General features: G+C 49.4%; 1 protein-coding gene across 8 annotated transcripts in view; it reads left to right on the forward strand.

Annotated features, from left to right (window-relative positions):
- POU2F3 (POU class 2 homeobox 3) overlaps positions 1-15972 on the forward strand; it is a 75161-nt gene that overhangs the window by 55865 nt on the left and 3324 nt on the right. For all 8 annotated transcript variants that reach the window (XM_077893882.1, XM_077893886.1, XM_077893883.1 and 5 more), the window contains 7 exons: positions 718-820; positions 3312-3394; positions 5686-5868; positions 6287-6428; positions 8003-8139; positions 10154-10315; positions 15485-15551. In XM_077893882.1, coding sequence (XP_077750008.1) covers positions 718-820; positions 3312-3394; positions 5686-5868; positions 6287-6428; positions 8003-8139; positions 10154-10315; positions 15485-15551 — 877 coding nt within the window. The remainder of the gene's footprint in view (positions 1-717; positions 821-3311; positions 3395-5685; positions 5869-6286; positions 6429-8002; positions 8140-10153; positions 10316-15484; positions 15552-15972) is intronic.

Genomic DNA, 15972 nt, shown 5'->3' on the forward strand with positions numbered 1-15972 from the left:
CTCCTGGTCTGGATTACCTGGGGAAGAAATGCCACCCCCTCTCTAGGAATATTTAAGAGTAGGATGTGCATGCATTCCTTCGCTTCTTCATCCAGCAGGGGATTACCGTCTTGGTGCACAGAGCCCTGGGGGTCAGGATCCCCCAAGCAAGCATAGGGGATTACTATTTCCCCTTTGGGAGCTGGTGGAAGGAACTCAGGGGACGTGGACTTTGTGTCCAATCTAATCGGTTGTATTACAAACTAATAACTTACTCTTTCTTCCAGGAAAAGCTCAGGCTCAGGAAAGGCCAAGATATATGCCTTTTAGCATAGTCAAGTGGCATGAGATTAAAAAAACAAAATTAGATGATTGGGATTCCATGTCGTTTCTAGGGTGAAGCTCTGAGAGATGGGTAATACTCAGCCTGTGGCTCCGACATTTACAGTCGAGTTGGGAGACAAGCCTGACAGACACAAAAGTTAAATAACAATGCAAAGTTTAAGGACACTAGGCTGCAAGGCACTGCTTGGCTGAGTGCGGGAGCTGTAACGATGCCAGCATTAATGGAATAGCTACTACGTGCCAGGCACTTGAGCTACGCAGAGCCATAAGGCAAGGTCACAGCCAACGAACACGCAGACTCTGGAGACCCCAGGGGACAGACAGGCAGGAGACAGATGGAGCCAGCACCTCCGGCGTGTAAATTCTGTGCTGTTTGTGTTTCCCGGTGTGCAGGACATGACCTCCCTCCATCCACTCCAGCAGCTCGTGCTGGTTCCTGGCCACCTCCAGTCTGTATCCCAGTTCCTGCTATCTCAGACCCAATCTGGGCAGCAAGGTAAGAAGGCTGGCTGGCATTTTCCACATTGACCCGTCCAGCAACTGCTTGCTGGATGAGGGAGCCCAAGTGTAGGGCATGGGTGAGTGGCTCACCCCTCTGGCTTTAAGACCAGATTGTCTATTTCAGGGCCCAAGGGAGGGACTGCCCAGCATTGCCTCTCCAGGCAGAGGGTCCTTCTCTGCTTCTCCCTCTCGCCTCCCTGTTTCATGGTCAGTACAGAGATGCAAGGTAGCAGAGAGCTGGGGGCGGGAGGAGGGGTTGTGCAGCAGTATAGGAAGGAGGAGCTCCTTGGGATGTGCAGTACAGGCAAGTCCTGGGAAGTCTTTTAGGATTTAGGATTAGGAGGATTTCACCTCCGGAAAGCCAGCTGTGCCTCTGTCTGGGTAGAGCGGCAGTGCCACCCACAGGCTGTAGAGGGGGTTTTCAGATATTCTTTGGCAGGGAAATTACTACCAGAGACCATCTCCTTGGCCAAGAGCAAACATATTATAATATTCATAGCAATAGCTAGTATTTCTTGAGCATAAATATGGCAGGGGCTCTGCTGAGTGATTTTCCTGGCTTTTTCAAAATAACCTTGTGCGGTAGAAGTTGTATTATGTAGGTCTCTGGTGACATAATGAAGTTCCATAGCAGTTTGTCTGAAAGCTGTGTTCTTGGCCATTGCCTCTCCCTCTCTCATCTCTATCAACTAGGGCCAAAGAGATGGAAAAAGTAGGGGTTTTCTACCAATGTACAAATCCCAGGTAGAGGCTCTGGAAATCCAGAATCCAAACAACTCTGTCTTCCATCCCTAGCACCTGCCAGAGTTACAGTCCCTGTCCCTAGGTCCCATGGCATCTCAGAGCATTTTTATAATGCTGACTAGGAACAGACTTGAACCTTGAAGTATTTTTTTTAGCTAAACAATGTGTATCATACTCCTAGACCAGGAAAGAGAAGGTTAACAGTTAATTCCCTTTCTCTTCAGAAGATAGTGATATCAAAATGGTCCAGATGTAATCATATCATCAATGGGGACAGTGTATGATGTAGGGGGAGAAACAAGCGAGGAAACAAAGACCCCCTCAAAATTTGGAGTCAGAAAACTCATTGGTTAGATTTTGTTTTTTATTTTAAAAATCACTTACTAGCTGTGTATCCTTGGGAAAGTTAACCGAACCTCTCTGAATAAAAATAGAGTAAAATGAAATAAAATAGAATAATAGTAAAATCCTACCTCATGAGGTTATGAAGGATTATTTGAGATAATGCATATGAAAAGGCTTTCAAAATGCAAAATCTGTGTTAGATTACTATTAGTATCCAAGCCTCTGACTCCTGGTTCAGAGCTCCTTATAAGAACTTTTTATTTATTTATTTATTTATTTATTTATTTATTTATTTATTTATATTTTTTATTTATTTATTTAAAAAATATTTATTTATTCATGACACACACACACACACACACACACAGGCAGAGACACAGGCAGAGGGAGTAGCAGGCTCCATGCAGGGAGCCTGACGTGGGACTCGATCCCGGGTCTCTAGGATCAGGCCCTGGGGCTGAAGGCGGCGCTAAACCGCTGAGCCACCTGGGCTGCCCTATTTATTTTAATAAGGAAAAAATGAAGCCCTGACTTTTATAGACTGAGAGGCATGAAGGTCAGCATGAGCAGACGCTGTACATCAGTGACCCGGAGCAGCTTAGGCACAAGAGAGAACCGCCCCCAACCAGGGTTCTGGTTTGTGCTGAGTGATTGGGGTGACCTGCCCCATTGTCTGCTGTGGTAGCTTGATGGCTCCATTTCTTGCAGTGAGAGTGAGAGCTCCTGGCTGTGGCCCTTCCTAGAGGGAGGCCACCGTCATGACCTCCATTGACCTGGAGAGGGAAGGAGAAAGTGGTCCTCAGGCAGGACAACAAATGGGCAGAAGCCATACCACCGGGGAGAGTTTCCAGAGGCTTGGCCCCTAGTCTTCCCTTCTCTCTCCACCTTTCCTCCAGAGAATACAATGTCCTCGCTCTGCCAAGAGCCTCTGGCCAATGGAGCTGTCTGGCCCCATGCACTCGGTCTGGCATCCTCGCAGATTTGCCCGGGCCTTCGTAGCCTACTTCCGTAGGCAAAATGGAACTCGTCAGCTCCTCAGCTCCAGCAGCCTTTCTTTCCCTGCTGGATTCCTTCAGCCCCGGTTATCAGATCCCAGAGCAGGCCGCCTCGAGCTCCCCAGCCCATGCACCAATCCAGGCTGGCGGGGCAAGCCGAAGGACTGGTTTGGGGGTTGCTGTTTACCTACTCATCCCCGGTCTCATTCACCTCCACCTGTGTGTGGCAATGGCTGGCCGTGCCTGTGGGGGCCTCGTTCACAGGGCTGGAGGTGGCTGGAGGGACCTGATGAGGGTGCAGGGGGTGGGGACAGTTATCTGGGTTCCAAAGCTGTGGAGCGTGTCTTTCAGATGGCCTGGATTTTATTTGTTTGTTCCTCTGTCCCTCCCCTTCTCGCCCAGGTCTGCAGCCAAATCTTCTCCCCTTTCCACAGCAACAAAGCTCTCTCCTCCTCCCGCAGACAGGGCCTGGCCTGGCGTCCCAGGTAAACAACCACATTCTTCCTGTTTCCTCTGGGAATAACTCAGCTCTCCTCTCCACAGAGGAGCTCACTGGTTTGCCCCCACTCCCTCGATGGTGCACTTACCCCTCTGGGGAGAGGGGCTAGCCAGGGTCCATCCCTGCTCACACATGGGGAAGCCAAGCCACAGCCATGAGAAATGACTGATCCAATGTCCCCAGTGGAGCCAGAATCGGAGCCCAGATATTTCAGCTCCCTGCTCCCCTCCCTGCTCCCCTCCCTGCTCCGTGGTACTGGGCCTCCAATCCCACCCTGATGAGGCCCTGGCTTCACTCATTCCCCATAGGATCGGGAGTCAGCTAACTTTCCAGGGATGCCACGGTGACTGCAAAGCCCAAGGAGGAGGCCAGAGTCCCATAGGCCTGATGTCCCAAGATGGCAAGGCCACGGTCACTCACCTCTGGGGCCCTCTTAACACCTAGTATTCTAGACCGCCTCCTGCAGTGTGCACAGGTGTGGGTCAGGAGGGCTGAGATCTGCGAGAGGGGCAGTTTGTAGAGCTGCCATGTTCCCATCCAGCACCTGTTGGCCAGTTAGGAGGCACCTCTACCTCTGGCCAGATGCAGCCTGGTGCCAGGTGTGCAGCTTGCTACGAGCAACAGGAACTGTGTGGTGGCTGCGCCTCCTCCCCTATACGCTAACAACCTGCACAGCTGCAGGAGACGGCTTTGCAGGGACAGATGTGCAGAATTGCTGGGAATAACTGCAGGGCCCCGTGTCCCTTCTCTGAGCTTGGATCCCCATGGATCACTAGGGGCCCTGGCACTTGAGGGCTAGAGAGGCTGCTGAAGGGGAGAGGGTGCCATCTAGTGGCTGATAGGAATGGGGACGCCGGAGTCCTGAAGGCTTCCATTTGTTCCGGAAGACTCAGAATCTCATCACCATCGACATAGGTCCGGAAGAGATCTTAAGATCAACTCGTACATCTTAAAATATGAGAAGCAAAGAAACTGTTGAGGTTATTAAGATCGTCCTGGGCAGTGGTAATAAGGGACTTGCTTAGGGTGGCGGCAGTAAGAGTAGAGAGGAGGGAGCCAACCGGGTGATGTTTAGAGAAGTTGAAGGAATGCAAAATCCAATTTGGTTGGTATCTGATTGCATGTGAAAGGAAGGGAGAAGAAGGTCCAGCAAAGAACTTGGTATTTGTTAAAGAACAGATGAATCAAGGAAAAGGAAGTTTCAGGAGGGCTGAGGCCCTACCCTGCAAAATGGGATCAAATCCATAAGGCTTCCGAACCATTCTGTTCTAGAAGATCCTTCACCAGGGAAATGGGTCCTTCACTTCTCTCTGGTCCTTTGACCTTCCTCATCCAGAAGATGCTCCTCTGAGTGGTAAATCTGCATATCATGGAGGAGAAAAGGAGGAAAGTTAACCCCAGTCTAGGAAAAGAGTAAACTGGGAAGGGGAGAGAAGAGGGTGGACATAGGCCAAGTTGTCCACGTGGGCAGTGAGTGGCCCCTGGACTGAACACAACGCCTGGCCCCCTCAGTCTGGGTCCTGAAACCTGTGAAGTGATGGATGTCTTCAGGAGCTGGATTCACTCCTGACCCCAAAAGGGCACAACATGGACTCTAGGTTTTAGGGTCCATTTTTCTATGGAAATAAACTGAAGGAAGACTATCTCTCAACAATCATAAGTGAGATCAGGCTATATTTAATTGGCACTAGATTATTTCTGACTTAAAACCAAGAAACACCACCAAAACACTGTCATGAAAGAAAACGATGGGTTAGAGAGTAAAATAGCGGTCACAAGAGTTTAAAATTCTATGAAAATTCTATTAATATAACGAGTCTCAGGTGTCTCTGTCATCCTCGGTTAATGCCTGTTGAACACCTTAGTTACTTTGCTTTGTGGAAAAGAACAGGCAAGGCAAACAACCTTTTCCCTGTCCCGCTCTAAGATTTGTTGTGGGGATCTTTGTAAACAACCGCTCTAGCTGGCTCCTTTTACGGGGAAAACTGAAAGAAGGAAGTTACCTGCTCAGAGTCAAACAATGAGTCATAGACTAAAACCCAGAAAGGCCACCTCCCCGTCCCACACTCCTCCTGTTTCTACCAAGCTATTCTAGCTATTTGGTGTCCCTTCGTAGAAACCCCAGTTTCTCACTGCCACACCACTGAAAAACAGTAGGAATTAAGTGTACCCAGGGATCTGTCATCCCCTAAGTGAGCCTGTCAGTACACAATACCAGAAAATGCCATTTGATCCGTTGACTGTTTGTGGATCTGTTTGGCATTTGTTCCCTCTTAGGCAATTGGGCGCCCCGGGCTGCCAGGATCTTCTTTAGAACCTCATCTGGAAGCGTCCCCGCATCTCCCAGTGCCCAAGCATCTACCCAACTCTGGAGGGGCTGACGAGCCCAGTGATTTGGAAGAGCTGGAGAAGTTTGCCAAGACTTTCAAGCAGAGGCGCATTAAGCTGGGCTTCACACAGGTTTGGTTTGCAGGGATCTAGTAGGAATTGGGTTGAGTGAGTGGACACTGGACTTCCCGAGTGCACATTTCAGGAGCAGCCTGAGGTTCCAAGTGTTTGGGGCAAGCCCATCATGTCTCTGTGTTCCTAGAGAATAGGGCACAGCTATCATTGCTAAGGAAACTGAGGACACTGCTGGAGGTCAGGGGAGGAATAAGAGCCAGGCAAGGGGTTAGGCACATGGGCATGGCCTAGTCGGAGTCTGGGGAGGGAAATGAACCAAATTCTCCCTCTTAGAGGGAAAGAAACCTGGAGAGGAGCCAAGGTGATGGGTAGGTGCTTGAAGGTTCTCCGGGTGAGTGATCCTAGGATGGTGGGACAAAGACGAGAAGGAGCCTGTCTCTCCAGCTCCTTCTTCCCTCTTGATCCCCATGTGCAGGGAGATGTGGGGCTGGCGATGGGAAAGCTGTACGGCAACGACTTCAGCCAGACCACCATCTCACGATTCGAGGCCCTCAATCTGAGCTTCAAGAACATGTGCAAGCTCAAGCCACTGCTGGAGAAGTGGTTGCATGATGCAGGTAGGCATCAAGGACACAAGGATGGATGGTGCCCTAGAGGATTCTGCAGGGAAGGGGCCAGTGACTTGTCTGTGTTGAAGCTAGAGGAGTGAATATGTAAGACCCCTCCTCCTCCTGAGTCTGGAACCATTTGAGAAATAAGACACAGGAGACAGGCAAGTGGAGATGGAAATGTCCACTTCATTACTGAGAAGACCCTTTGGAGGACATGGCATTAGGTCTGTGGTCATCAAGACTTGGCCCCATTCTCCACCAGAGACCCACGCAGTCTGGACCTTAGGACAGCTTCCCAGAGTGAACACACCTGTCTTGTGCTCTGGACCATGTGTGGGTTAGGAAGATAGGGAAGTGGGCCCTCTAGGGTCTCATGGGGGAGAGGGGGAGCCCTTTATCTGGCTAATCTTGAGTAGGTCTTCAGAGGTCAGAGAGTTACTATGAGCTAGACTAGCAGGAAAGCTGGCAGCAGGAGTGGGGTTCACAGGATTCAGTCCACAGGGTCGCCTGGGAGGTGTTCCAGGAAGTCAAGGGTGCAAGCCAAGGGCGAAGCGTTTGGAATACTAGATGGAAGCATTTGAAGTCAGAGAGCAGCGTGGGACAGGGTTTCACCACGGCACTATTGATATCTTGGGCCAGAGAATTCTTTGTTAGAGGAAGCTGTCCTGTGAATTATAGGGTATTTAGCAGCATCTTTGGTCTCTACCCCCTAGATGCCAGCAGCACCTGCCTCCCATTAAGACATGCAAAAAAAAATGTCTCCCGATCCTGCCAAAGGCCCCCTGGGTGACCAGTGGTGGTGCAAAATCACCCCTGGCTGAGAACCAGTGGTGTTGGCAGAAAGAGAAGGAGCAGGGCCAGGGCCAGGCTGGGCTCTAGTCAGTAGATACAGGACGAGGAGTTACTGTGGAGAGGAGGGGTAGGGTGGGATAGGCAGCCAAGGGGGTTACCCCCTCACAAGTCCCTCTGCATGGACCATGGGGAGGGGGCAAGGAAGCTGCCCCCCATAGGCAGCTTTCCTCGGGGCACTGAAGTGAGAGATGACCAGAGCCCTTCTAGGTCATTTCTGGTGTGCCCCCCTACCCAACCCCTGAATCCTTCCTGAAGGGTATCCCTGCCCATCAATCCTACAGCCTCAGCTCCCACACTTAACACTGAAAAGTGACTTCAACACCCACATTCCTCCAAGTGCCATTGCTTTTAGCTCAAAACCCCACTTCCCCCTTTTACTGGGTATTCGCATCCAGACACCCACGAGTGTGCCTCGCAGGACCCCTGCCGGCACCCACTCCCACCTACGCAGGCCGCCCGTGGCCGAGTGTCTCTGAACCATGACCGCAAACAGTGGAGGCGCTGGCGTGGGAGTTGTGGAGGACCTTTGCCCAGAGCAGTGAGGAGAAGCAGGATTCTTGGCCCGCTCCGGCTCCCCTGCTGGGTGGGGAGGGGAGAGGCCTGGTGCTGAGAGAGCCCCTGCAGAGCTCACCCCGAGGCCCTGTTGGATCTCCAGGCCATGAACACAGAGCCTGAACTGGCTGTGCGTTCTCTTCTCTGAGTTTCCTCTACTTTCCACCTCCCGACAGAAACCTCTCCATCAGACCCCTCGATGAACACCCCCAGCTCTTTCCCCACCCTCAACGAAGTGTTCGGGAGGAAGAGGAAGAAACGGACCAGCATCGAGACCAATATCCGCCTGACTCTGGAGAAGAGATTTCAAGATGTGAGCGGCTCCTCCGGGTGGGGGCGGGTAGGCCGCTGTGCACGGCTGGATGAGCAGACACGCTCAGGCCCCTGCGCTCCATACGTGCCCTGGGAAGGGGTCAGGAAGCAAGTGCACACACCCTCTGCAGGCACCCGTGTATTCCGATGAAAGGGTGCATTCCTCCTCCGTTCCAGGAACTTCTTCCCCCACTGACCCTGACTTTATTTTTTAAAGATCTTATTTATTTATTTATTCATGAGAGATACACAGAGAGAGGCAGAGACATAGGCAGAGGGAGAAGCAGGCTTCCTGCAGGGGAGCCCGATGCAGGACTCGATCCCAGGACCCCAGGATCATGCTCCAAACCAGAAGGCAGCCACTCAACCACTGAGCCACCCAGGTGCCCCAACCCTGACTTTTTTGAGAGCCCATTGTCTCCTTCACTGGGAGATTTAAAGAATGGGGTATAGGGTCCCAGAAGAGCATGTCCAGCTGAGGTGAAGGGATCAAAGCCAGAGCACTGTATGTGAATTTTCTTTTTTCATTTGTTTTTTATTGAAGTATAGTTGACATATTATATTAGTTTTGGGTGTATGACAGAGACTCAACAGTTTTACATATTACAAAATGCTTATCATGATAAGTATAGTTGCCATCTGAAATTCTTCACTTTCTATGCATTGATTTATTATTTTTTTGGTTTTTATTTTTTAAAGATTTTATTTATTTATTCATGAGAGACCCAGAATGAGAGAGAGAGGCAGAGACACAGGCAGAGGGAGAAGCAGGCTCCATGCAGGGAGCCTGATGTGGGACTTGATCTGGGGACTCCAGGATCACACCCTGGGCTGAAGGCAGGCGCTAAACCACTGAGCCACCCAGGGATCCAATTTATTGTTTTTTTAACTATAAATCTAGGAAATGCTCATCGTAAACAATGAAGAAAACATGGAAGTAGAAAGAAAAAAATCTACCACCAAATGGCTTTCCTTCTATTTCTTTCTTCCCCACGCATTTAAATGCTTGTGATCATATTATACATACATTTGTTTGAACTTGTAGCAGAAGCTACAAGTTTCCTGAGCCAGTATGTGGAAGCTGATAATACCCAGCTATGTGCCCCGTAGTTGCTGGGGAAGAGAAGAGGGAAAAGCAGGCGTGTCTAAACAGCTTCTCATCAGGATTCCTTAGGTACCAGCCTCCAGAGCCTCCATCCACACCACATGGGTCCCCAGAGGATGTGTCCTTGGCCTCATTTAACATTATGGGCTCGAGGCCTCCAAGACTGCTGCCCACTCTGGCCAATCCGCCAGTGCATCTGGCTCAAGGATTTGATGGCCACTTCCTGCTGGCAGGATGACAAGAGCTGGCTTTTCCTGCTGATTAGATTTCTTGGAGCAGCATGAGTGAGGGAGGAGGATGCAGGAAGGAGGGAAGGGGGCTGAGACCAAAGATTGAGTGGAGGGAGGGGTTGGAACAGAAGAGCGCTGAATATGTATATGTATATATTATCTTCACATTCTCCACGGATCCACATGCTTTAGCTTTTCCTATGTGAGGTAGGACAGGAAGTAATAACAAAAGAAGAGGATATCAGGCCACAAGGGAAACATGGGTTTCGGGATTTTGCCTGCCCCTCTGAACTCAGTGGTGGACTCCTGTCTCTAGAACTTCCTCTGAAGGAAGATGTGAGAGAAGAGAACTATGTTTATGGATCCTTTCTTCTGGGGCAGGCCTCGTGCTGGGCAGTTTACATACATTTTCTCGTTGTATCCTCACAACAATCCTGAATGGTAGACATTATTTTTCTCCCTTCATAGATGATAAGACTGAGGCTCAGAGAGGTTAAGAAAGTCTTCTAAGGAGACACAGTAAATGATGAAGCCAGTATGCCATCTTAGGTCTGATTCTAAAGCCTTTCATCCATCTCTTGTTCTGTCTTGTTCCCATGGAACATCTAGCCCCTACCCCTGATTCTCGACCCCATTCCCTCTTTCCTCCTGACCACACTCTATCCCTTTGGTCTCTGTAGAACCCCAAACCCAGCTCAGAGGAGATCTCCATGATTGCAGAGCAGCTGTCCATGGAGAAGGAGGTGGTAAGAGTCTGGTTCTGCAACCGACGTCAGAAGGAGAAGCGAATCAACTGCCCTGTGACCACACCCATCAAATCACCCATTTACAACTCCCGCCTGGTGAGTGGCCTGGAACCAAGCTGCCACCAAGCACTGGGGGGAAGGTCAGGAATGGTGCCTGGAAGTCATCCTGGGGAAGATGGCAGTCAGGAGTTGTGAGGGGCATGCCATAAATAAATAAGCAAATAGATGGCATATATAAAATCTACATAACATAAAGGAGAACAAAGAAGGGTAAGGGGATTGAAAGTGACTGTGGAGGGGGGGATGCTTTTTTAAGAGAGAGGTCACAGAGGACATTCCTGGTGAGGTGACATTAAGTGGAGCCCAGAATGTTGAAAAGGAAAGAACTATCTAGAATAAAGAGTGTTCCAGGCAGAGGAACCAGCACGTCTGAGGTATAGGAGGAAGCCAGTGTAGCTGGGGCAGAGTGAAGAAGGAGGAGGGACTAGGAGGGGCCGTCAGAAGAGTAGCACAGAGCAGACTGCCCTAGGTCATGGAGGTCACTGAAAGGACCCTGGCTTTGAGTTTGTATGAAAGAAGCCGCTGGAGGGCTGTGAGCAGAGAAGCCTGAGCTGGCTGAGGTGGGCTGCCACGTGGAGAATGGTCTACGTGGAAGCACACACCAGTGAGGAGAACTCCAACAATGAGGCTGAGCATAGAGATAGATTAGGCTAGGATGCTAGCCATGATGGTGACAAGAAGTGGTTGGATTCTGAATACACTTCAACTGTGGAGCCAACAAGATATGCTGACAACTCAGATACGGAGTATGAGAAATGAGGCCAAAGAGACTTCAAGGATTTTGGCCCAAGCAACCAGTTAGAGGTGTTGACACTTTATAGGATGATGAAGAATGGTGGAGGTACAGGTATGAGGGAGAAAACTAAAAATTTGGAGCTGATCTGATTAAGTTGGACATGCATCTAAGCATCCAAGAAGAGGTACCAAGTAGACAGTTATATCTATGATTCTGGAGGTCAGGGGAGAGGTCAGGGCTGGGAATAATCTGTAGTTTAGGCAGACTTGGGAGTTTGGGGAGTAGGACATGTCTTCTTTATTCAGGGAGAGATGGTGCCTGGAGGGTGGGGGTGGGAAGGTTCTTCTCCATCCCAGGGGATGGTAGGGTTGGAAGGCTAAGGGAATTGAAGACAATGGCGCTGTCCTCAAATCTTTCAGCACTCAAGAATGGGTGAAATTCAGCCTTGTCCAGGATGGAACATAGCTGACACATAAAACAATACCATTGTTCATTCTTTCACCAACATTCCTTGACTATCTACCATATATTGATCTTTGTGCAGAGTGCTAGGGATACACAAATAAATAACATCTGTCCCCAGTCTCAGAGGACCTCACCGCCAATTCAGAGCAGAGGAGACAGACAAACAAATAATAAACAACATGATAATTTCTCTCGGAGAATTTAGGAGTTGCAGCTAACAAAGCTGGCAAGGTGGTGGTTAGAGAAGGCTTCCCCAAGGAGATAATTAATACCTGAGCTGAGTCCGAAAGGACAAAGAGTGAAGAGGCAAATAAGTGTGGGGTGGAGTTCTCATGGGGGAAAGTATGGGAACAGTAGCATGAAGCAGGGACGATGTATGACATGTTCCCGGAACCGTAGGTGGTTCCCTGCAGAGGGATGTTGAAAGATGAGGCTAGACAGACCAGCAAGGGCCAGACTGAGGCGACTCTGTGCAATGCTGAGGAACTTGAAGGCTTGGGGGAGTCACTGAAGGATTTTTGAGCAGGGCATTGGCACAATCAGATTTGCCTTTTAGAATGATGTTCAGATTGTGGTGTAAAGGGTGGTTTGAAAGACACAAGACCAGTGGCAGGGAAACCACCTAGGATGTGTCTGCAGTTATCTGGAAGAGAAGAAATGAGGGCTGAAGCAAACCTAAGAGATAAGAAATTCAAGAGACAATTAGAAGGTAGAATTATTAGGTCTTGGTTAATGAATCAGAAATCAAGTGGGGGCAGGGAGAATGATGACGGCAAGAGAATATTCTGCACTGACTCTCAGCATTCAGGTTGGGTTGATGGGGCAGGTGGTAGTGCCATTGATGGAACAAGCAAACAGAGGGAGGAGCTGATTTGGGAGTAGGAAAAAGTGACGATTTCCAGTCTTTACATCATTATAATGTACAGTGAAGCCTCTGGGACACCCAAGTGGGAATGTCCTTGGGCACCTGGAGTTATGGGGTCAGAAGAGAAGGCCAGGATAGAGACACAGATCAGGGAGTCATACGCATAAGGTGGTGGTTGAAATCCTCGGATTGGAGGGTGAGGGAGGAGCTCAACTATGGAGTTTTCACAAAGGAGCCAAGAGAAAAACCTAGATCTTAACCCTAGAGAACATCAGCATTTGAGGGACAGGTAAGGGAAGAGGATCAAGGGAGGAAACTAAGAAGGAGAAGCCAGAAGAGTCAAGACAAGGGCAGGAGGTCAGTGAAGATGTGAGGAGTTCTGTAGGAGTGCTATGGGAAAGTAGAGGAGTGCAGATCAATGACACTCCAATCAGAATGGAGTCCAGGAGGGCTGACCCCCCGATTGGTTTGTAGAACAAATTAAAGTTAGCAAGAACAGCAAACCAGGCAGGAGGAACCATCTGTGAGGAGGCACCGAATTATAAAACAACATGCTACATTTTGGGAATCGCAAGCACTTCCATCTGGCTGGAGCTAAGGCCTGGTGACTACGAGAGGTTGATGAGGGCCGATCACAATGGGCCACAGATACTAAATTACCCTGCAAACTCTGAGGAACCCAAAAATTTTAAGTTGGAGGCAACAGGATATTCATTCACTATTCCTTTCTTAAATATTTATCAAGTACCCACCAAATGTTTGGCACAGGACGCTTGGGATCCCTGCTTCCAGTCCAGCAGGGAAAAGTCCAGTCAGTCCCAGACATTGAACAAATACTCTCTGGGATGAAATCTCCAGAGGAGAAGCAGGAGGATTTAGAGGACCTAACCTAGTGCAGGTGTCAGGAGCTTCTCTGAGGAATGATGCTCAAACTGACAGAAGAAGAATGAGTAGACAGTAATGGGGGTGAGGGTGCCCGGGGAGGGGAGAGTGTAGGAAGAACATTCTAGGCAGAGGAAAGAGTCTATACGAAGGCCCTGAGGCTAGGACAGGGTGAAAGGAGGAAGCACAGCAGGCTATGATGGGCTGGAACCGGGGGAGTGTGAATGAGGAAGCTGGAGTGTTGGGCGGGGGTGAGGTGGGGTGAGGTTATGTCGGGTGTGTTAAGGAAATGGAGCCATGTCAGAAGAGCATTGGAATCTTCAAATACAGGCTTTTGGGAAGTAGGTTCTCTTTTGGTTCAATCCCAACCCAGGACACCTACAGTGAGAAAAGCAGTGGGAAGCATGGAGGAGCTGGGAAGGAGCCTGATTCATTCTCATCATTCATGCAACACATATTGACTGAACTTTGCACCTGCAAGTTTCCAGGTGCTGCAGTAGACACCGTAGATCTCCATGGGCATCATCCTGCCCTTGGGAAGCCGACAGCCTACTAGAGGAGAAAGATGTTAAATAAGTAATGACATTCATATTTGTGATATTATGAAAGAAGCAGAGAAAGAAAATGTTCTGACCCTGTCTTCTCCTCAGGTCTCATTGGGATGGGCTCCTTGGGACCAGGACATAGTTTCTTCTGCTCTGATATGAAATGATCTCTAAGATATACAGTCAAGCCAAAAAATAAAATAAAAAAGAAAGAAAGAAAGAAAGAAAAAAGCAAAATGGCACAAACCAGGGTGGGCAAAATGCTACCATTTATATAAACAATTAAAAAGGGGAACCATATATGCCAAGATGTATATATATACATATATATACCTGCTTGCATATGCATGGCCTGCCTCCAGAAGGAAACAGAGGAAGCTGGTCGCAGTGACTAAATACATTATTTATTTTAAAACAACAACAAATTTCTTGGGTGTGCCAGTTGGGAGGGGAGGAGGAGGAGGAGAGAGATGGGTGATAACATCTCTTACCACGCGGCCCCACACCTGTCTCCACCCTCCGTGGGCCCCCTGCCTACTGAGGAGGTTCATTGTAAAAGCACAGGTAGGTGAAGAGAGCCGAACCGCAGCTGATTAATTGGGAAATGAATACGTGCTGCATCCTGTTGGGACGGGTGGATCCAAACTGGGGAGGGGAGGAGTATCAAATCCCAGCTCCCCGAGCAAAGCTTCCTTCCAACATCCTTTGAAAACATTGATGGGAGCTTCCCCGGTCTGGCATGTGAGAGAACAAAGGGGAGGCAAAGTGTGCCGACTCCAGCTCAGATGGAGAGGTGAACAGTGTCCAGCGACACTTGACGGCTGCCTTCAGGGAGGATGGGAACTAACATTTAACAACCCTGGCACTCTTTGGCAGGCATTGAGTTGGAAGCTTTATGGACATTATCTTATTAAATCTTAATTAAAAGGAAATACAAGGGAGGCATTACCTCTGTATCATGGATGAGAAAACCAGATCTCAGTGGGGTTAGGTCACTTTGCTCAAAGTCACATGGTGGAGCCAGGTTCTCTCCCCCAGATCCGTTGGGCCCCCAAAGTCCATTCTTTCTATTACATCTTGTTCTAAGTTGTGCTAGGGTAGTAATCTTAAGGGGGGGGGGGGGGAGAATCCTAAAATGTTTAAATCCTCGTCTCTTCCCAAGCTCAGAGTTGACGATGCTGTGAGGTCTCCAGGGCCAAATGAAAAGCTTTGGAGTGCAAAGTTCAGCCCCTCCAGTGTTTTCTGGGGAGTTGAGGGTCCTCTCATATATCAGGCTGGGAAGCCGGGAACAGGGCTGTCAGGGCTAGGCTCTGCTGCCCTGAGCAAAAGGATCTTTATAAAAATACATACATACATACATACATACATACATACATACATAAATACAAAAAAAAAAAAAAAACGAAAGGGTTACTGACAGGGGCAGCTTTGCCTTGGCAGTGCCAAAGAAGCCAGGGGACACAGGGAGGGCAGAGCCTGGTGGCAGCAGTGGGCAGCCATCATCAGAGCAGGGCAGAGCTGGAGCTGATGCCGCACATGGTCCAGAGGCCTTCCTGCAGAAGCAAGGGATGGAATGTAGGTTCGGGACTAGGCAATCATCAAGGACGCTGAGGCCTGAGGCCTGCACTCTGGGCCCGGCACCCCAGAGAAGCACTCAGGATCATGGATAAGGGAGCAGACACAGACACTGACAAGCTTCCATTGCCTTTCAGGTCTCTCCCTCTGGGTCTCTGGGCCCCCTCTCTGTCCCTCCTGTCCACAGCACCATGCCTGGAACAGGTAAGCCTTATCGTGGGGTTTCTGAATAACACCAGAATTCTATAAATACCGGGACGGTAGAGGCACAAGCTGACTGCTTAGGTCAGCATTCCTTAAATGTCTCTGAAAGGCGATTAAAATCTGTGCTAGAAGAAGAAGGGTTCCACCATCAAGTAAGTTTGGGAAATGCTGAAGAAGCAGCGTTTAGGGCAAGTGTTTGCTTTCTGTTTTGGTTGCCACCCTTCTCAGCCCTGGAGTGCATTTTATATCCCTGCAGGAGTGAAGGAGCTGGATGGAAGGCAGGGGGTTTCCAAACCAATTTCCTACAGAACTCTTATTTTTCAAAAAGCACTGATAGCCTTTCAAAGAACCCAAAGGGTGACCGTATGTCTGGATGTGCCCAGGATAGTCCGAGGGTCTGCCTGTTGTCCTGACATAATTA

Source organism: Canis aureus, chromosome 3 (genome assembly GCF_053574225.1).
Source record: "Canis aureus isolate CA01 chromosome 3, VMU_Caureus_v.1.0, whole genome shotgun sequence".
NCBI lineage: Eukaryota > Metazoa > Chordata > Mammalia > Carnivora > Canidae > Canis > Canis aureus.